This window comes from Vulpes lagopus, chromosome 5 (genome assembly GCF_018345385.1).
Source record: "Vulpes lagopus strain Blue_001 chromosome 5, ASM1834538v1, whole genome shotgun sequence".
NCBI lineage: Eukaryota > Metazoa > Chordata > Mammalia > Carnivora > Canidae > Vulpes > Vulpes lagopus.
The window spans coordinates 127,223,337-127,244,411 of NC_054828.1; the positions used below are offsets into that span (position 1 = coordinate 127,223,337).

At 47.0% G+C, this 21,075-nt stretch overlaps 2 protein-coding genes across 7 annotated transcripts in view; one reads left to right on the plus strand and one right to left on the minus strand.

Annotated features, from left to right (window-relative positions):
* The first annotated feature begins 30 nt into the window (after positions 1-30).
* On the plus strand, positions 31-12,722 carry ITGB1BP1 (integrin subunit beta 1 binding protein 1). Its single transcript, XM_041756056.1, has 8 exons — positions 31-177; positions 3,638-3,746; positions 4,893-4,996; positions 7,275-7,353; positions 8,714-8,850; positions 10,879-10,971; positions 11,506-11,655; positions 12,476-12,722. The coding sequence occupies exons 3-8, from the start codon at positions 4,925-4,927 to the stop codon at positions 12,545-12,547; spliced, it is 603 nt and encodes a 200-aa protein (XP_041611990.1). The 5' UTR covers positions 31-177; positions 3,638-3,746; positions 4,893-4,924; the 3' UTR covers positions 12,548-12,722.
* Positions 12,723-13,739: 1,017 nt separating this feature from the next.
* Positions 13,740-21,075, minus strand: part of ASAP2 (ArfGAP with SH3 domain, ankyrin repeat and PH domain 2) — a 178,527-nt gene continuing 171,191 nt past the window's right edge. For 4 of the 6 annotated variants that reach the window (XM_041754375.1, XM_041754372.1, XM_041754376.1 and 1 more), the window contains 4 exons: positions 19,069-19,118; positions 18,536-18,627; positions 17,998-18,120; positions 13,740-16,177 (listed from right to left, as the gene is read on the minus strand). In XM_041754375.1, coding sequence (XP_041610309.1) covers positions 16,103-16,177; positions 17,998-18,120; positions 18,536-18,627; positions 19,069-19,118 — 340 coding nt within the window. In that variant the 3' untranslated portion in view covers positions 13,740-16,102. The remainder of the gene's footprint in view (positions 16,178-17,997; positions 18,121-18,535; positions 18,628-19,068; positions 19,119-21,075) is intronic. The other 2 variants (XM_041754374.1, XM_041754377.1) reach the window with 1 other exon arrangement.

A 21,075-nucleotide genomic window follows, 5' to 3' on the forward strand; every position in this document is an offset into this window, starting at 1 on the left:
GGTCATGTGTGCGCCTGCGCGGAGTCTCGGAGGCGGGGCTCGGCGGGCGGGGCCGGGGGCGCCGGAAAAGCTGGCGCTGGATTAGAACTGGAGTGGCTGCCCCGGCGTCGGTTCCCGGGGCGGTGGGGGTCTGACCTGGGTCGCAGGAGGCCCCAGGGGCGGGCCGGCGGCTGCGAGGTGAGAGCCGGGCCGTGGCCGAACCCGGGCTGAGCCTGGCCGGGAGCGCGGGAGCTGGGGCGGCGTTGGCGGGAAGGCCCGCGGTGGGGCGGATGGGTGGGGCGGCGGGGGCCGCGGGGTCCCGTCCTCCCGGGGTCGGGGACCCGGGCCCCCAGGCGGCGCGGGGCGGGCGGCGGGGCCGAGGAGCGCGCCGGGGCCTGTGGGAGGATGCGGTGCCCCCCTCCCCGCCCCGGTGCCCGACCCCAGCTCGGGCTGGGACTGCGGCGCCCGTGACGGCAGGTGTCGGGGTGGATCGGTCCCGTCTGCCGCGGGGCGGCTTCGCGAGTGGGCTCTGCTTTCTGGGGCGGAGAGGAGCAGCGCCCCTCCGCGCCGGCCCCCGCGGGGGTGTCCGCCCTGCCGCCCCTCCCCCACCGCGCCGGGCGGGGGGCGCCCGTGTCGGGTCCCTGCCCGTGCGCACCTGCACCTGCACCTGCACCTGGCAGGCGCCGCTCAGCCGCGCGACAGGCGCGGGAGGCCCGGTGCGGCCTGGGGAGAGCGTGGGCCCGGCTGTCTCGGGTTCCGACCTCGGCCCCACCCGTGATTAGCCCCGCGGCCTCAGCCGAGTCCCTTCGAGTTGTGGCTTCTTGCTTTGAAAGGGGCTGTAAGACTGCAGCCTTGCTGGTCTCTAGCGCGGGTTGCAGGCACACACAGCACCCTGCACTGGACGGCGCACGGCAGGTGTTCAGGACAGGAGGGTTCTTGGATGTCATCTTCCCAGAAGGTTCTTTGGTTCATTAAGCATGCCCTCTGCCAGCCCGTGCCAGGCATTGGGTGCACTGAGATGCAGGACCTAGCCCTGTCTTTGAGGAGCTCGCGGGGAGGTGGTTCTAGGTAGGCGGATGCTGCCATCAAGGTGTATGCTCAGGCTGCGGAGCATGGGCCCTTAGCCCAACCTGGAGAGGTCCAGCCCAGGCTTTCTGGTAAAGAAGCAGCCTGGACTGAGTCTTGAGAGGTGAGTAGTTAGCTGAATGAATAAAAGGTGGAAGGGCATTCCACGCAGACAGCATGGCAGGAGCAGAGTAGAGCGCATGCTGAGAACCTTGGAGAGGCCTCGTGTTCCTTACGGATTACTGTGTGAAGCTGGATGTGGAAGATGAGACTACAGAGGTAGATAGGAGCCCCCTGACATGCAGGACCTTGCAGGCCCTGGCGGAAAGCTTTGACTTCAGTCTCTCACTTTGACGAGCCAGTGAAAGATTTTAAGGACGTTAATGGCATCAAATTTGAGTTTTAAAGAAATCATCCTAGCTGGGGCTTGGTAGTAGATTTAAAGTGGCGAGGAGTCCTGTTGGGACAGACATGAATTCCTTATAGGCAGGCCCAACTTTGTGTATCTGTGCATTGTTATGGGCTGAGGATCCACTGCTTTCATCAGCTGATGAAAAAGCATTTACATACAGCAAAAGTCTAGCGATGGCATGGGCCTGTGAGAGGTATGGATGAGAGAACTCTTCTGGTGGCATATTCAGCAGATATTAGTATTTTCTTGGATGTGGGGCCTGGAGGACATGTCAGTTGAGGATTTCCTGGTTTCTACCAGAAAAAATACAATTTACTGAAAGGCAGACATGAGGGGTGGAGCAGATATGGAAAGGAAGATGAAGGGTTTGTTTCAGGCATTTTTGCATTTGTCAAGTTTGGAACATACAAGTGACAATCGGTATCTTTGACCTCATTTTAGTGCATGAATAATTTAGAGACAAGAATGATTTCCTTAAGAGCATGCATCAATATAGCAGCAGAGAGGTGCCCGGGTGGCTCAGACAGTTAATCATCTGCCCTCAGTCCAGGTCATGATTCCAGGGTCCTGGGATGGAGCCCCACATCCAGCTCCCTGCTCAGCAAGGAGCCTGCTTCTCCCTCTCCCTCTGCATGCTGCTACCCCTGCTTGTGCTCTCTCTGTCAAATAAATAAATAAAATCTTAAAAAAAAGCAGATATCAGAGATTTTAATAAATGCCTTTCCCTCCCCAGCTCCTAGATTGGTGATAGAAAGTCTTAAGGAGTTGCAAAGGCATGATAGTACCAATGGGGTGATATTCAAAGCATTCTAGTGTTCCAGGGATTTTTTTAAAAAAAGATTTTGTTTATTTATTCATGAGAGATAGAGAGATAAGCAGAGGGAGAATCAGGCTTCCTGGAGGGAGCCTGATATGGGACTTGATCCCAGGACCCTGGGGGTCATGCCCTGAGCCAAAGGCAGATGCTCAGCCACCGAGCTCCCCAGGTGCCTGACCCATATTCCAGGGATTTGAAGGGATGCTTCAGGATTTCACGAGCAACGGATTCAAATTTTATTTTAAAATTGTATTTAAAATTGTTATATATGTGTGTATATATATATATATATATCAAAATGTGCCTATATATATGTGTGTGTGTATATATATGTGCATACTTAAGATATAATGTTATTAAATAAGCTACACACCAATATTTTGACCCATCAGAGATTGCAGTTTGTGTAGACCTGGGAATAAGGCTCTCTTGCCATCTTGTTCTGATTGAAAAGCATCTCGTGAAGGCTCGGTGGTCCATGGCAGCAAATGATCCCCAGTATAGCCTGCTAATTCGTCTCCCTCTTTTTACTTGTATCCTCTGCAGCTAGTTCTCTACCCGCAGCCAGTCATCTTTCTAAAACAAGTCTTATCCTATCACTTAACTACTTTTTAACGTCCCCTCAAGTCTTTTTGTTAAACCCAAAATAAACCGCAGCCTTTTGTTGTGGTTTGCAAGGTGTCCCATGGATCTTTCTCCTTGTCTGTCCCTGTCCCTCCTTCCTGCTCCCATGAAAGCCACATTGGCCCCTTGCTGTTCCCTGCAGCAGGCATGTGCCCTCAGGACCTTTGCACTTGCCCTAGTCTCTGCCAGAAAGATTTTCCTCCATATTTCCATGGCTGCCTGCTCTTCCTTCTTCAGGTCTCCTTATTGTTCACTTCCTCAGAGCATCTTTTTCTGTCTAAAATGCTCACCCTTCCTTCCATCAGTTGCAAATGTTGAACCTGCTTATTCTGAACTTGCTTTTTTTCCTCTCATATCAGTTGTTTCTAACAACGCTTTTGTATTTGGTTTTCTTGTTGGTCTTTCTTGTTCCTCTGAAAACGGCTCTGTGAGGTCAGGTCAGGGGCTTTATCTGTCTCATTCACTGATCTATCTCCAGCACCTAGAAGGTGCTCACTGGGTACTCAAGAATGAGTGAACAAATCATATTTTCTTGCTCTTCCACAAATTAAGCAAAAACATAAAAATAGATTCTATGAAAAAGCTTGGGCTTGGGAGTTAGTCTTGGGCAAATGGCCTAAGGCCAGACCATAGTGAGTGGTTTGAGAGTGGGGTCTCCAGTTAGAGCGGGAGAAACTTCTTATGAGAGTGGGACATTCAGTGACCGCCCCATGATTTACCCATTCTTCTTCCTTCATCAGGTACCTTGTTTTTCTGAAAAGAACTGACCGTGTCAGAATGAGAGGAAGCTCTCTGTGCACACTGCCATCTGTGGGGCCTTTGAAGACAATAAAGTAGTATTTGTTCTACGTAAGTACATTGCCTTGCTCCCTCTGTAGGATCCAATCTTTGGTAAAAATTTGCTAGGCTATCTTATTCATAACGCCTCCTGAAAGACGGGTCACAGTCCCCTCATCTATAAATGCAGATTATAATCTCCCTTCTATAAGCCCCCAGCATAATATGCAGCACAGGCTAGAAACCCTTCTGGAGCAAATGAATGTGTCCCCAGGTTGTTGTGATGATAAAAGTGACACGATGTATTTGGAAGCATTTGAACTATGATATGTTCTGCAGATTAGTCAATATTTCTTCAAGTATAATAGATGTGCTCCTATGAAACAGGCAAGGATAAATTTTGTTTTCAGGGCATCAATTATTACTTAAAAAAAGATACATGTCATACTGACTCTGGAGGTCACCTCCTTCCCTGGCTTTACGGGAGAGCTGGCACCTGGGCATGTTTTTAGGTCAACTTATACTTCAGGATAGCTCAAGATGTTGAGAAAAATCCACAGTTCTGAGAGGTATCTCTGTGTCTTCTGTTCCAAGCCCTCCCAGTCACAGAATGTCAACCTGAGATGGCAACAGAATCTCAGTATCTCAGTTGGTAAATTAACATGCCACCTGTTTTACTAATGTCTTGAATTGATTCAAGAGAAGCAAGGCACTTGAGTATTCTGAGAAGTAGATGATGTGTGTCTGTTACTCCCGAGAACCATGCCTTTCACACCCCTGGGTATGACAAGAAGGGTTTAGTCTTTTTGGATCATTGGGTTAGATTTTTCAGCTTTATTTTTTATTTTTATTTTTTTAAAGATTTTTTTATTTCTTTATTCATGAGAGATGGAGAGAGAGAGAGAGGCAGAGACACAGGCAGAGGGAGAAGCAGGCTCCATGCAGGGAGCCTGATGCAGGACTCAATCCCAGGACTCCAGGACCACGCCCTGGGCCGAAGGCAGACGCTAAACTGCTGAGCCAGCAGGCATCCCAGATTTTTCAGCTTTAAAGAGAAAGAAGGAATGAAACAATAGTATCCAAAGGAAAATATTTCTGCTTCCTGTAGGAGGAATACACCATGAAGCGGGAAGAAATGGATGATTTTTATTCCTGTTATGCATAAAATGATTTAAAGTTGTTTTTCTTGCTGTAACTAACCACCATTTGTTCTTCTAGGGCAGCTCCTTTGGATCAAGCTATGGTGAAAAATGTTTCGGAAAGGCAAAAAACGACACAGTAGTAGCAGTTCCCAAAGTAGTGAAATCAGTACTAAGAGCAAGGTAGGGGGATGGAAATAGGAGCAGAGCCATAAAGCAGCGAGCGTTTTGTTTCTCTTGACTGATTCTTCATAAAGAATACTAAGCATGGCAGCCCTGTTGATAATTCTTCAGACTAGGTGTGTGACACTCATTTTTTGTACTAGAGACACATTCTGTGCCTGATTTAATTTTATTTTGTTCTGGAAATTTTCTGAGATTCCTCATGAACCTAGATGGGCCAGGACATATGAATGGTCTCACTGAAACACTGATTTTTAAAATTTTTGACGTGATCAAAATTCCAGGCCATTCAGGGTATGGAGCTCTTGAATTCTTGAATTGGGTTTGCGGTGTGTCCTCATGACTATAATTCTCTTAATAGTGAGTTGGGAGGCAGATGCCATGTTTAGGACTCTAGAAAAACGGAGCACACGACTACAAAGGGTCAGCAGCGTCCTACATCCTCATCCCTGGACCCAGTCGGTGGTTCTCACAGTTTTACTCCTACATTTTCCACCCTGTGAGCTCCCTGTTTTAAAAGACGAGTGTGTGCAATGCCAGGACGTGGTGAGGCAGGGGAGGAGCCGATGGCACAGCACAGAGGGGGTGCCCTCCTGCTGGGAGATGCACCCCCCTGGCCTGTGGCCACCAGACTGAGTCACACACATTGGTCAGTGAAGACACACATGACTGTCACGTTTCACTGAGCTGGGACTCTCCTCGCTAGGAGCACAGAAATTTGACATTTTAGGAATCCTGCCTCAGAGTGGGGGAAACTGAGTTTTCCCTAAGGTTTTTGAGCTGAAGCCCGTCAGGAACCTCCCTGCTATTAGCTTTGGGGCCCTTGCATGAAGACCTCAGCCTGGGAAACTGGTCAGGCCCACCTCTGGTCTTCTAGATCAGAGAACAGATAAAGGGAGACCTGAGGACTTCTGCTGGCGGAGTAGATTTTCGGAGTTCTAAGGCAACTTGCTGATGGCTTGAGATGCTAGCTCCAAGCCCTGGGTTCTCCGAGGTGGCAGGTGGGGCTGGAGTTGTGCAGAAGGGGCCACCTGTGAGTGAGGGCCTTACCCCGGGGGTGCTGTGACTGCCAAGTCATGACCGTTAGGTTTTAGGTTGACGTAAGCTTTGTTTGTCGTCTATTCTGAATGTGGGAAAAACAGACAGTGTCCCCTTCCTGTTCTCCTGGTTCAGAGAGAGGCTCACTGGGCACTGGTGGTGTCCGGCGTGGGGAGTAGTATGGAGCACAGAAGCTCAGTATGTTACGCTCTTCGGGGCTTGTGCTCATCCCATACGTCAGTCTCAGTTTGTAACAACATCTCAATTCCAGCTCCCTTCCCCTCGCCTGTTGGATATGTACAGAATTTCCAGGGTTCAGTACCGCACAGAGCATCATGGGGAACGTCTCTGTGCATACAGCGCTCTTCTCATTTCGCATTATACTCTAAGAAGTACAGGTTACAGAAAAAGGAAAAAACATATTTAAAACCTGTGACATTTTCGTATTCCCCTTGATTCACTTCTTGGAACATTGAAAAAATCTGAGTGCGTTGCACTTTTAAAGTCTGATTTTGATTTGAGGTGCAAAGACTAATGTTTTGAATTAGAGGCATTCACCGAAGGTCATTTCTGAAGAAAGGAAGCATATCCGGAGAGTACAGTTCTGGAGAACATACTACGCTAACGTGTATGGTTCTTCGTGTTTTGCTTAACAATTTTGTTGGTTTTCCTTTGCAAGTCACACCGCTGACCGTGCCCTGGTCTGCCAGTGGGCCTGAGTGTGACCGTGCGGGCCGGGTGCTGGTTGGCCTCCACAGAGGCATGGGGAGGGAGGGCCGGAGGCCTGGGGCAGAGGTTGGGGCCATTTCCTTGGTGTTCCCCTTGGGGAAACCACTTCATGCCGCTCGTTTTACTGTATAGAACCATACTCCCTGCCTGCTTTCTGCAAGGTTCAGGGGGAGTCACGTGAAAGCGAGGTGCTGATTTTCACATACAACCAAAATACCGGGCGGCTTACAGGGAGGCAGGGGTAGTAGCCTTGGTTTACCCTGGGACTGTCCACACCGCATTTACCTGACGTCGTGTTCAGGGGAGGGCAGCTGGGATTTCCTCTTTTTTGGAGTTTGCCATAGAATTCGACTTTAGAAAAACCTGTCCTGGCCTAGTATCTGCCAGAGCCATTTCTCTGCTCTTGTATGTGTTGACTCCACTCTCATAAATAAATGGTTTGAGTGTTTGCTATAGAACTTGAGAGAAGACAGTGCTAATTCTGTTTACATTTTTGTTGGTTATTTCTCAGTCTGTAGATTCCAGCCTTGGGGGGCTTTCGCGATCCAGCACTGTGGCCAGCCTCGATACGGATTCTACCAAGAGCTCAGGTACAGAGAAGGGTTGGACTTTGGTTAAGGCTGTTAGCTGGTGTTCACATAGCTTGACCAGAGCAGCGCAATAAATTCTCTTGTACCAGGGGGTCTTCGCTGTGTCGGGCAAGAGCTTCGGAAGGGCTCCGGGTCTGGTGGGACGTGGGTTGGTGTGAAGTGGTTGGCGAAAGCCGCCGCCTTGGTGGTTTGCTAGCGCCCGTGGGCAGCCTGCTCTGAACGACTCTCGAGCAAGACTGCGTGGAAAACATCATGGTAACAATTGAGATGTTTCTGAACAGCTTCTTAGGATGTGCGGTGGCCGAGTGTGAAGTATGTTGGCACTACGTTGTTCGTGGGGTGTAGGAGGAGCCTCTTGCCAAGTGAAGGGGTGGAGCCGCGGGCCCAGAGATCCCCCAGCTGGCAGACCTCAGAAGCACCTGGTGATTGCGGGTAGCATCCGTCACAGGCCCTCGGAAACGTTCACGAAGCCACCGGAAATTCGTAGCTCCTCAGAAATCAAAAAGTGGCTTCTGACCCAGGGCAATAAACAGCTGGTGTCTAACTAGAAATATAAAAACATACTCATTTTCCTGTGTGCAGTCTTTCCACTTGTCCCTTTGGGACCACAGACTAGTCTGTGAAAAGTGAGGATGAGGGAGGAGGGGGATGAAGAGAATCCCCACATGATGTACGAGAGAATATAGTAGCTAAGGTCTATTATTTTTGCTTCCAGATGCCTTAAAAATATTAAAAATGTGGGCATCTTTCTTTACATAAGCATAACCCAAAAGTAACCACCTACTACATTCCCTCAATGTGGCAGATACTGTAATGCGCTCTGGCAGTGGGGCCCTGGCCCAGTTCTCCAGCCCCTTGCCCTCTGCCATGTAACCCAACATCTGTTCATGTTAAAGGACTTCCTGTCAGGCATCATTCCATCTGCATGAAAAAAAAAGGATTTGTTTTTTTTTTTTTTTTTGACTGGTAGACGTAGACCAGGTTTGCTGACTCAGGAAAACAAGTGAATAATGAACATGGTGAAAGAGGGAGAAGAAACCAAAAAAAGCTTTAATATCTTAATATATTGTAAAGGTACCCGATCATTATCTAGTCAAAATTCTATTTTTTTTCCTGTGTCTTAATTTATTCTTATTGAGATTTTTATACATTTAGTATATTGCGAGTCACTGAGGAAGAGGTTAAATCCCAAGTTCTTTCCTGTTCCTTCAAGTAATCTTGCATTAAAATGTTTTAATTTTCATGAAAGTTAAGTTCTATTGATACAGCCTGTTTTTTATTTGCAAAGGAATTGAGGACATGTTGTAACGCAGATATTTCTTTTGAAGTCTTACCCTTATGACTTCTCTTTCACCTTTAGGACAAAGCAACAACAATTCAGAGACCTGCGCGGAATTTCGAATAAAATATGTTGGTGCCATTGAGAAACTGAAATTCTCTGAAGGAAAAAGTCTTGAAGGGCCTCTAGACCTGATAAATTATATTGATGTTGCACAGGTAAAAAAAAAAAAAAAATTAAAATGTTCTGGAGAATAAGTTCGTGGCTCTAGGGAAAGATGTTCCACTGTTAAAATATTGACTGAGCACTGTGATCATAGGTGGTTCGAGGTGCCTAGAGACTGAGTCCCAGAGAGATCAGAGTTCTTCTCTTCAAAAATAGCACTTTTCACTTTTTTTGGGAGCTAACTTCCTTGTTCAAATGAGGAGCTGAGTGCAGGGATGGGTTATACACCATAGGTATTTTTTTTTGTTTTTTTGTTTTTGTTTTTATTTTTTTTTAATATATTGGGAGCCTTACTGAATTTCCATTGAACTAGTCACCGCTCTTTAAAGAATCTGCCTCAGAGTGGTGTTGACCTGTCGATTCCCTCACACCCTGTTAGCAACAAGCATTAAGGTTAGGTGAGCTTCATAAACGTATCCCAGTCAAGAAGATTAAAAAGAAAATAACCGTGAAGGAAAACTAAGAATGAAAACAGAGACAAAGCAAAGATCTGTACCCTCGCCAGTGTGGAAGTGCATAAGCCATAAGATGGGAAATTGCTTCCTGAGTTCTAGAAAATGAGATTGCAGGTCTTTGTGTTTATTAGCAAAGGGATATTACCACCCTGGAAAGATTCCTTTATCAGTTCCTAGAGCGCTGGTTACTCTTCAGGCTGTTTGGTCTGGTAAATCATGGAGAACAGGATCACTAAATACAATGCTCCCTGCCCTCACAAAAGCAAAGGAAATCTGTCCTGAGGGGAATCAGCCAATCGCATGTGCGTTCCACAGAGACCACTTGGGAGTCTGGACTTAGACGGTATCCCAGTTGGTTTGGCACCAATCATTCCAGACAGTGTGCAAGCAACACCTCACCTAAGTGTTGCACTGAAAGATTGCTAATGTTTCCCCCCCGAAGTGCACTAGGATTGTTTTCATCCCGTTCGGGACTGCTCAGTTTCTCAGGTCACCATAGACTGTGGGCTTGTCAAAATTCCCTTCTGGCTAAGAGCGTTAGTATTGTTGCATCTTTGGATTCTTGGAATGCTTGAACCCTACCTACTGGGAGAAATCCCGGTAGTCATTTGAGGACCCCCGAATCAAGGCATGCAGGCATAGCTTCTTTACCAGAATTTCTGTAACGTAGGCAGATGTTTCCAGGCTAACATTTACAGGATGGAACATCTACTGATGGCCCTCTCTATCTTACGTACTGTGCATTAGACTAGGCAGGCCGTATTCTGACTTTGGGGAAAAAAGTGGGCAATCTGCTAAGGAAACCTTCACATATCATTTGCTCACGGCCCCGGGATGTGGGGCAACCAGACATACCTGGCATCTGGGTAAGATGTAAAATGGCTGCAAACAGTATTCCCCACTGCTCCGCTTCCTGATGGTTTCCTGTGCTGACATTAGCATAAGCTCTGAGCACTTTAAAACCTAAATACCTTTCTTTTTCTTTTTTAAGATTCATTCATTCATTCATTCATTCATTCATTCATTCATAGAGACACAGAAAGAGAGAGAGGCAGAGACACAGGCAGAGGGAGAAGCAGGCTCCATGAAGGGAGCCCAACGTGGGACTCGATCCCTGGTCTCGGGGTGGGGGGGGTTCTTCGGGATCATGCCCTAGACTGAAGGTGACGCTAAACTGCTGAGCCACCCAGGCTGCCCTTTTTTTTTTTTTTTTATTAAAAGATTCCTTTTCTTTTTTTTCTTATGTAGATATTTAAACCTCACTGGGAATTGTGTGAGGCAGTTTGTAGTTAGGGCTAACATTGAGACAAATGGAAGTGAATTTTGCTTAGGTCTGTGGACCTGAAAACAAAACAAAACCCTAGTGACAATTTCTCTTCTGCCCCTTTGAAGAACAGTTTTTGCCAGGCTGTCGAGTACCCCACATTCTTGAAAGGGTTTGGGTTTGGAATGGCCAGATACTAAACTGGACTAATCAGACTTAAGGAATGATGTAATTTTTAATGGAGCTCATGTAATTTATTTTTGCTTTTAAAAAAAAATTTTTTTTTAATTTTTGCTTTAAAGCAAGACGGAAAGCTGCCTTTCGTTCCCCTGGAGGAAGAATTTATTATGGGAGTTTCCAAGTATGGTATAAAAGTATCAACATCGGATCAGTATGTAAGTAATAGAATTTGTTAGGGAAAAAGTGGGTTTCAGGTATTTGGGAGTCAGCCTGCTGAGAGCCCACTTGTTCTGTTTGTCTGCAGAACTGTTGGTTGGTAAACATTCCTGGCAGCTGGTCTTAAAAAAATGACCGATTTCTTGGGGTGAATGAATAGAGGCCTCCGTTTGCTTCTGTATTGTGGGGCCCTGGCCAGCACCCCTGCTGCTGGCCCCTAGTGTGGTTTCAGTGTAGGACCCCATGCCAGTGCAGAGCAGCTGTCAGCTTGGAAACTGGGCACAGAGAGCAGGATCGTGAACTTGGATCTTCCTCCTGTCTTTGTGGAATGTTAAGTGGGAAGGGCTAACCCTGAAGGATAACTGCCCCATAACTGAGCATTTTAGAATTTCCCTTTGGGGGAAAGACCTATCCAACTATTTTCAGTCAGCTCCATAGATCGGCTCTGATGAAAGCCTCACATAGTAGCTCCTGCACAGAAAATGTCAACATGTTAAAACAGTCACGGTCTTTCTTTCTCTCGACTTGGGCAGGATGTCTTACATCGGCATGCTCTGTACTTAATCATCCGGATGGTGTGTTACGACGATGGTCTGGGGGCAGGAAAGAGCTTGTTGGCGCTGAAGACCACAGACGCAAGCAACGAGGAATACAGCCTCTGGGTTTATCAGTGCAACAGCCTGGTGAGGTTTAAAGTTGTTTGCTTTTTGGTCTCACTCATCAGGCGAGGTGGTAAAAGCAGAGGAGACTTCCGGTCTAGAAGAGGTGCTGTCCACTAGCATCTGATGCCTGGCAGAGTGTGGGTGACCGTCAGGCCCTGGGTCAGCCAGTGGTTCGGACCTGCCGCAGGCCGTCACCTATTTGGCCAGGGTTGGGCCTCACCTGGGCCATGATCTCCAGGTCAGGGCAGACACAGAGCAGGTGAGGAGACGTGGTACAGCCCCTCCTGCTCTGTACGTGTTATCTCACTGACTTGTCACACTCCTTCCCAAGGGCTGAGTTCCTACAGGTTACCACGCACCTGCTTCTCCAAAGGTGCGCTGGAAGGGGCCCAAGGGAGGTGATGTGTCCTGGGCTTCCAAAAGCTGTTGGTGTGTAGGTTTTTAAATTTTTTACTTTTTTAATATTTTATTTACTTACTCATGGGAGACACAGAGGCAGAGACACAGAGGGAGAAGCAGGCTCCCTGTGGGGAACCTGAAACGGGATTTGATCCCAGGACTCTGGGATCACGACCTGAGCCCAAGGCAGATGGCTCAATCACTGAGCTACACAGGTGCCCCAGATTTTATTTTTTTTGGGGGGCGGCAAAGTGTATTGAGCGCTTGTGAAGTTTGGGGAGTAATAGTACGAGCTCTGCAAGAGGCCTCAAGGAGACCAGAGAGGGTTGCCCGGGTGCAGGGTCAGGAGAGGTGTTAGGAGGGTCAGAGTCATACCTGTTTGGTCACATTAATTCAGGAAGAGAGCGATGAAGTCTCTTACTGTGTTTTCTACTTCACATAGGAACAAGCACAAGCCATCTGCAAAGTTTTATCCACTGCTTTTGACTCTGTATTAACATCTGAGAAACCCTGAATCCTGCCCTCCAGTGAAAGCTGGCTCCATGCGGACGGGCAGTGGCTTCCGGTCTGGAGTGCTGAACTGTTGTGGAAATAGAAAGTGATCCCTTGCTCTAGGTTTTCTGAAGAGATGCAATGTAGAAAGTATTGATCATTTGCTTTTCTATTAAAATGTGTCTTATTACAGTTAACTCTCAATGAGGTTGTCTACTTTCTGGGACTAAAAAAGAAACCTTATCTGTTACTTTTATTTCTCTTGTTTTTAAAGTTTTATTAGAGTGAGCGAGTGAGGGGGGCAAGGAGAGGGAGAAACAGACTCCCTGCTGTGCAGGGAGCCCCATGTGGGATTCCATCCTAGGACCCCGGGATCACAGCCTGAGCTGAAGGCAGATGCTTCACTGACTGAGCCACTCAGGTACCCATCTATCACTTTTTTTTTTTAAGATTTTATTTGACAGAGAGCAAGTGAGTGAGCATGCAGATGCACACAAGCAGGGGGAGTGGCAGGCAGAGGGAGGAGAAGCAGGCTCCCCACTGAGCAGAGAGCCTCATATAGGACTTGATCCCAGGACCCTGACCTGAGCTGAATGCAAATGCCCAACCGACTGAGCCACCCAGACGCCCCTCATCTGTCACTTTTAAACACAACTGAGCTCAACACCTAAGTGTCACAGACGTGCACGCAGTGAGTAGGCAAACACAGAAGACTTTCTGAGGAGGTTGCACACCATCTATTGTGTGGCGCATGGCCCCACTGGCTGGGAGCTTGGGCTGCTGGTTTGGAACAGCAACGCTGCCAACTTAGGTCACAAAAAGCAAAACTTTGGGCAGCCCGGGTGGCTCAATGGTTTAGCGCTGCCTTCTGCCCAGGGTGTGATCCTGGAGACCTGGGATTGAGTCCCACGTCAGGTTCCCTGCATGGGGCCTGCTTCTCCCTCTGCCTGTGTCTCTGCCTCTCTCTCTGTCTCTCATGAATAAATAAATAAAATCTTCAAAACAAAACAAAACAAAAAGCAAAACTTTAAAAGTGTATCGTTAGGGTGGCATGCTAGTAAGCCAAAGTATTTACCTGAGTTCAGGGAGGAAAGATCACCGTGCATATGAATAGCATAGAAAGAATCTCCTGTACAGTAGGCCAGTGGGTTTCTCTAAAGGACCACTTTAATATGCAGTGCTTATGGATTAAAAACATTAGAAATAACACTATGTCCATTTAAAAGTATTTTATTTTTTTTCCAGTCTCAAATGACTAGTTAACAGGAAGAATCAACTTATTGAACATGCTCTAGTTATAAATCACTGCATTAAAGACAACGAAAATAAGAATTGATTTAGGTTATACAATATATACAGTTGCGCTGCAACTAGATCGAAGTAATCAAGTGAATGAATCGAGTATCATACATCTCAGATAGCATTCCAAGCTGCATATTATTCTCTCCACCCCGTAGCAGATCACACAGGACCTAGGAGTCTGTGCACATGTTGGAGTCCTCATCCCTAGAAGTCAGATCTGATGGAAGATGGCATGCACAATGCCAGAATCCTGCAGCTAAGTTCAAGAAAAGTAAACTTTAAATATAAATAGATATCTACAATGTTTTCCTTCCTCTCGGTTGGTTTTTAATTTGCAAAGAGCAAATTACTAGGAAAGGATGTTAGCAGGGAAGTTAATATAATTTCTCCTCTGGCAAGAGTAATATTATTTACTGCACAATAGCACCACCAAATTGTCAACTGGAAAAAATATTTCCTAGATATTTATGTACCAGTGAACCTGATAGATTAGTTTGGGACTGGTGTTTAAATGTTGGTGAGGATCAACTTTAATTCCTTAGATAGCTGGCACCAAGTAGTCAAAAGGCTGATTATAAGACACAGATGCAAGAGGACTGTGTTAAAATATACATAAGAAGTGCACTGTGCAAAATATATCTGTTTACTTTCTTAAATCTAGAGAGAATTAACTAAAAGAAGGGTTCAAACAACGGAAATGAACAATTAGTGAAAATAGATGTAGTGCTTTAAAAAAAAAAAAACCCAAAACTTTAATTACAGATCTAACACATTTTTACCCGGAACTTTGGAGGGCAAAAAGCCATTGCCACACAACATCGTAAAACATTCCAGTTTGTTCTGTTTTCCTTTATAATAGCAACACAAAGTACAATGCAATAAAAAAAAAAAACTGCCTAATAAAGACGGGCTGCTCCAATCAAATGTACCATTGTCACCATGCGATGAAAACATCGCTGCCTCGCTTTCCAAGCCCAGACCTAAGCTTATTTCTTCACTTCTGGTAAAAATCCAAGTGGGCCTTATAGGCCTATTTATTCTCAAAGAGTGCCAAAATGTCCAATATTCCTATTATGAATCTTATGCTCACAATTACTAAAGAGAGGTATGACAGTCAAGTTCATTAAACTAATGAATTCTGATTTATCACACACAACCTAACCCCCCACCCCCAGTAGCTTCAGTTTAAGAATAACGTGATGGACTTTGGTCATGAAACTGGGATGTGTGTTCGGGAGTATCTTATTACCTGGGACCTACAGATTTCGGATATGCTCTTGATTACAAACAAACGGACAGATTCGATCTCAAGACAGTATAACTACCATTCCTGTTGGTATAGCATATAAATACAAGACACTAAATTGAGTACACATTCCCGGGAGCCGGGAAGGGAAGGCAGTGGTACACCCAATAGGAAACAGCAAGTGTGTGTGAACGTGCTAGCTGGGCGACGGAGGAGGGTCGAGAAGGCGAATTCCAAAACACCTAAAGCATACCAACTAGTTTAAAGAACTGTTTTGCAATCCATCATCCTTAGTTTTTAACCAAATTCAGGAAATGCAGGTTTCTAGAATGTGGAGCTGAATTAGCTATTACCATATGCCGTAATATAAACCATGGGTAGTTTTGCTAGGTAGGGTTGTTCACAACAGGCTACACGCACATGCAGGATACAATGAGAGTTGCAACCTCACAAATTAGGGCTGGAAGGTACAAAGCTAAGGTGTAAATTTCCAAGTTGCTTTAACTAAACCTTGGGTGGATTCCAAAGGAAATCATTAAATGTATGTTTAAAAAAGAAAGTCTTTAAGGTGAACTGATAGCATTTTTTTTCTAGAAAGTCTGGGGCTGGGCTATTTCTAAAGCAAGTTTACTGACTTCCTAAGACAATTGCGCTAGTGGTCACCGACTCTAGAATCGGGCCGAGGAAAGGCTGGAAGATGTCTTTCTAGTACTCAAACACTTAGGTTTAGCTAAATCTGCAGAATGACGATCTTGATTAGTTAAAATAACTTTTCAGTTCACCTTTTAGGAAATTCAGTTTTTCCTAATAAAAAGTATGGCAGTTATTTCATGAAAACCACAAATTATAAAAACAATTCATTTACACATACAAGTTGCCTTTGAGCTTGTAAAAACAGAAGAGCGGCGTTAGAGAAAGTGGCCTACCGCACGATACATTTCATGAAACTGGTCATCTGGCAAGAGTTTTGGTACCAATAACAAAACAGGAACATAACTGTTAAAAGAAGTATTTTTGTTCAGTAGCAATTCAGTCAGCAATAAAGTGCACAAATGATACGGGAAATGCTCCTTTGCGACTGGGATCTCCATCGATGTGGCCAATCTGAAAATAATCAAAGTTTATAGGTGGTTATAGAAATTCCAAAAGCAACTTTGAAGGACATTATAGCATTTGGGAAAAAAAATTTTTTCAGAGGAATTTGAGAAAGAATTACTTGGGTAAGACATCTAAACTGTTTTCTTTCCCTTTTTTCCTTCATGCCCATTTCAAATACAGTTGACCCTTGAATGCATGAGGGTTAGAAGTGCCATCCCCGACCCCCTGCAGTTGAAAATCTGCCTACGCAGAGCTTCTGACTCCCCAAAATCTTAACCACAAATAGCCCACTGTTGACCAGAAGCCCTACAGATAACAGAAACAGTAAGTGAACACATATTTTGTATGCTACCTGTATTGTGTGTACTGTGTTCTTCCAGTAAAGTAAGAAAAAATGTGAAGAAAATTATAAGGAAGACAGGGATCCCTGGGTGGCTCCACGGTTTAGTATCTGCCTTTGGCCCAGGGCGTGATCCTGGGGTCCTGGGATCAAGTCCCACATCAGGCTCCCTGTGTCTCTGCCTCTCTGTCTCTCTCATGAATAAATAAATAAAATCTTAAAAAAAATTAAAAAAAAAGAATCATAAGGAAGAAGAAATACATTTAAGCACTATACTGCACATATCAAAAAATAGTTCTGTGTGAGTGGACCCACGTGGCTCACATCCACATCATTTAGGGGTCAGCTGTGATGCGTGTCAACTGTGAGGAAGCGCTAGGCTAGTGGGTCAGGCATCTGCCTGGACGTGCACGCATCAGGGTCCTGGCTTCCCAGGGTGTTGGGGGGGGTGGTGGTCAGGACAGTCATCTGGTTACTGCCCCCCACTTGCCTTAGAAACCGAGTGTCAGATGTTGTTGCACAGTCACTGAAAGTGGCAAACATGTGAGTTGGCTCTACTTAAATGTAGTCAAGCATTTATGGAAGGTTTCAACAGATTCACTGATTTGGAGTCTGGGTAAATTATACACGGAGTATGATCTCAACCATGTAAATTATGTAGGTAAGTGAAAGTTTAAAAGAAAAATCACTGTAACATAATTGCTAAGATTTAGGAGAAACTGCTGAGATGTTGGGCAGCATTTACTTTCTTCGCTATACCTTTCTCGATTTCCACAGTTCTGGAAACAAACAGGTATTTTCCAGATGGCCAAGCCCACTGGCAGGCTGGAGCCCCACCCTAAGCCGGGTTGTACACAAGTGTGGAAGCCAGGCCTGCTTCAGCTCTTGTGGCCACTCAGGGGAGGAAGTTCGGGTCCTCACACTGTGGACGTGAGCGCCTCATGCCAAGGCCCACCATCCTCATTTTTAGCAGTAGCCTCTCACTGGGGGCCTTCTGTACCATCTCCCCTGTGGGGCTGAGGGGACTAAGGCTTAGTGACATAAGCAACCTGCCCAACGTCACCAAGTCTAAGAACTGAGTCTGGATTCTTAGGGTCATCAAGTGAAACACCACATTCATGCCATTCCAGCTCCCACCTGGATGTTTCAGGGACTTCACCCTCTGGGTCAGCTTTCTGTGTGCCTCCCTCCACCAACCGGCAGTGTGTGGAAGGACAGAACCACCTCTAAGCTCAAAAGCTCACTCCAGACCCTGAGTGCATTCTGAAAACTGCAGCCCACGTTGTCTGCCCACCCCCGTGTGGGAGAATCCCACTCTGCAGGGAGAAATCAAGCCCACACAAAAATGAGTATACATGGAAGGGACGGCTGAGGGGCAGCACAGCCAGTGGTCCTGAGGCTGCACGGACAGGGCTCTCAGGCCAGGTGGGCAAGGATTCACCTCCGCCCCTCCCAGGCACATCCCAGGCCCAGGCCCCCGACTCACCCACCACTCTTGGTCCTCCTCTCCGTCCACGATAATCACATCCCCCTCAGAGAATGTCAGCTCGTCTGGGTTGTCAGCCACACAGTTATAGAGAGCTTTGACCCGCTTGGGCTTTAACTTGGTCTGTATTAGAGAAGAAGGGTCAGAAGTGAGCATTGCTGGGGCACATCAGCTCCTGGGGCAGAGAATGGGGCCACTTTGTTTCCAGCTGGTCCTGGGGTCCTGAACACAGGCCCCGGAGCCCACAGGCAGGTGTAAAGATGGGTAGATCAGTGTAGCTCAGGGGTTGGGGGACTTCTAGGAGGCCCAGAGAAAAGTGCAGAGAGCGAGGAGTAAGGCTGCCCGGTGCCTAGGGTGCATGTGCCGAGGGGCCGAGCCCACCAGCTGGAGAGCTCTGTGGCTATGTCCTGCCCAGATCCAGGAAGAAGCCTCCCTTCCGCCCGCCAGGGGAAGAGGGAAAGACCTGTTTCCTAGGGGAGTCTCCTGATCACTGCTGGCCAGAGCCAGGGGGCAGGAAAGGAAGGGCTCTTCCACTTACTGTCTGTGACTTCCTGGGCATGGGGGCTGGGGGCTGCAGGACTCCAGTGTTGGACAGAGGACCCAGAACTTCCGTTCCAGAGAGATCTGCTGCTTTAGGATTAAAATGAATCAACTTCACAATATGCCCTCAGTCATAAGCCATGAGTTACACACAATTAATATAAATGCCACAGCATCATGTCCGAAAGGCAGGTTTCCAGAGATTTTCTGATCTATTGAGGGGAAAGTCCCTCAAAGGCCCAAGAACCTGTGACTTCGTGCAGCCTCTGTAAAGTGTGCAAGGCATGTGAGTGTCATGGAGTGGGTAAGATAATGCCAGCCCCTCTACAGATTTCTAGGTCCCTGCCCCCTCAGAGGGCGACAGGAATGCAGGACACAGTACAGAGCAGGCCAGGAGCAGGAGCGGCAGAGGCTCTGGAAGGTGGGGTGGCAGCTGGGTCTGGTACAGGGCTGAACATGGCTGGAAACGGCTCCTGCTCTGCCCCCATGGAACAAGCAGCGGTAAACCCTAGGTCCAAAGGAAATAATTACCAGGTCCTCTCGGCTGGCCTTTGTTGATCAGCGGGGTTGACTTGTCAGCCCTACAAGAAGAGGAAAGTAGATTTACTGATGCCTGACGCCCCAAAGACACGTATCTACCTGCACCTCACTCCCCTTTACAAAGGAACCATCTGTGCTCAGACCAATGGTGAAGAAAACATAACACTGATCTTATGTATATTTTCCAGAAATTAAAATCACATGACAAGCAAAGGCCCCAGCACCCAATGGGTCCTACCATTTGACTTCCATCAATGCCAAGACAGGAGTCATCACATTGACCCCCTCTGCCTTTAGTTGACAGGCCCACAGGAAAGGCCTGATCCTCCAAGATGCCAGGCAGCAAACCTTTCTTCTAAAGGGCCAGGCACTAAATATTTCAGGCTTTGTGGGTTATAAAATCTGTCGGGGTCACTCTACGCTGACGTCATGGCACGAGAGCAGCCATAGATAAAGCATAAACAAGTGAGTGGAGGCTATGTTCCCAAATGCTCTATTCACAGGCACTGGAACCCAGATTTTACATAATTTTCATGTGTCATGACATAGACTTTTTTTTCCCAACCATTTAAAATTATGAAAACCATCTCAGCTTGTGGGCCACACAGAAACAGGCTGACCAGGCTGCAGGAGTAGTTGGTGGACTCCTGCTCTAGGAGGACACATTTTGTAAAAACCCTGATTTCTACCCAGGATGAGAGTAGGGTGGGGGCTTCCTTTGCAAGGAGGCCACACCAGGGTATTCTTTTGAAACACAACTCCACCAGGCGGTGAGGACGCACAGGAACTAGGAGAAGCGCAGGCTCTGGCCTCTTAGGGCAGCGGAGAGAGCGTCCTCCCTGCTGCTGAACTTGGGGCCAGTGAGATGGCATGTGTACTGCATAGACCAGGAAGGCAAGGCCATATGCGTTCCATTTTAGGAAGAGCTCTTACAAAGCAGCATGAAAAACGTTCTGAGAGTCTTCTGGTTAAAAAAGGCAGACTGGGGCAGCCCAGGTGGCTCAAGAGGTTTAGCGTCTCCTTCAGCCCAGGGTGTGATCCTGGAGACCTGGGATCGAGTCCCGTGCCAGGCTCCCTGCATGGAACCTGCTTCTCCCTCTGCCTGTGTCTCTGCCTCTCTCTCTCTGTGTCTCTCATGAATAAATAAATAACATTTTTTTTAAAAAAGGCAGACTGAAATCCATTTAATTCCACTTTCTCTGAAGGAGAAAGATGGGAAAAAAACTCAAAGAGAACCTGAAGAGGAAACGCGATGGAAGCGGCCACTGGAAGGACGAATCCTAACCATGCTGGCTCACTGGCGGAGGAGGATCCCTTGTGCAGTGAAGGCAGCCCTGAAGGACCCCCACCTGTGCTCTGAGCCCCTTGGAGTGGGGGTAAGGCAGGGCAATAAACACAGAGATTGGCCCAAAACCTGCTCAAGGAGCTACTGAATCCCTGGATTCCCAGCCCAACCCTGAGAAGCTAAGCAACTACCCTCCCTCAACCCACTGAAGACTAGAAGTTTCTATTACTGGAGAGGATAGAATAAAGGGTGTCTGGATGGGGGGGCACACCACTGTGGTTTTGGGGAGCATCTTTTAAAAAGGGAGGGGGACTAAGAGCGCCTGGGTGGCTCAGCTGGTGAAGCCTCCAACTCTTATTTTCAGCTCAAGTCATGATCTTAGGGTTGTGGGATTGAGCCCTGTGTTGGGCTCAGAACCTGCTTGAGATTCTCTCTCCCTCTGCCCCTCCTCTCCACCTCTCGAAAAATAAAGTGGGAGAACTAAATGAAGGCTTAACTTTATTTTTTAAAGATTTTATTTATTTATTAAAGAGAGAGCATGAGTGAGGAGGAGGGGCAGAAGGAGAGGCAGGGTCCTCTCTGAGCAGGGAGCCTGATGTGGGGCTTGATCCCAGGACCCTGAGATCATGACCTGAGCCAAAGGTAGAAGCTTCACCGACAGCAACCCAGGCACCCCCTTAACTTTATTTCTATATTCAACTCCTAGAAAACCT

Coding starts and splice junctions, on each gene's coding strand:
- ITGB1BP1 (XM_041756056.1), top strand. CDS start 4,925: ATGTTTCGGAAAGGCAAAAAACGACACAGTAGTAGCAGTTCCCAAAGT. Junction 8,851..10,878: donor ATTATATTGATGTTGCACAG/GTAAAAAAAAAA, acceptor TTTGCTTTAAAG/CAAGACGGAAAGCTGCCTTT. Junction 10,972..11,505: donor TATCAACATCGGATCAGTAT/GTAAGTAATAGA, acceptor CGACTTGGGCAG/GATGTCTTACATCGGCATGC.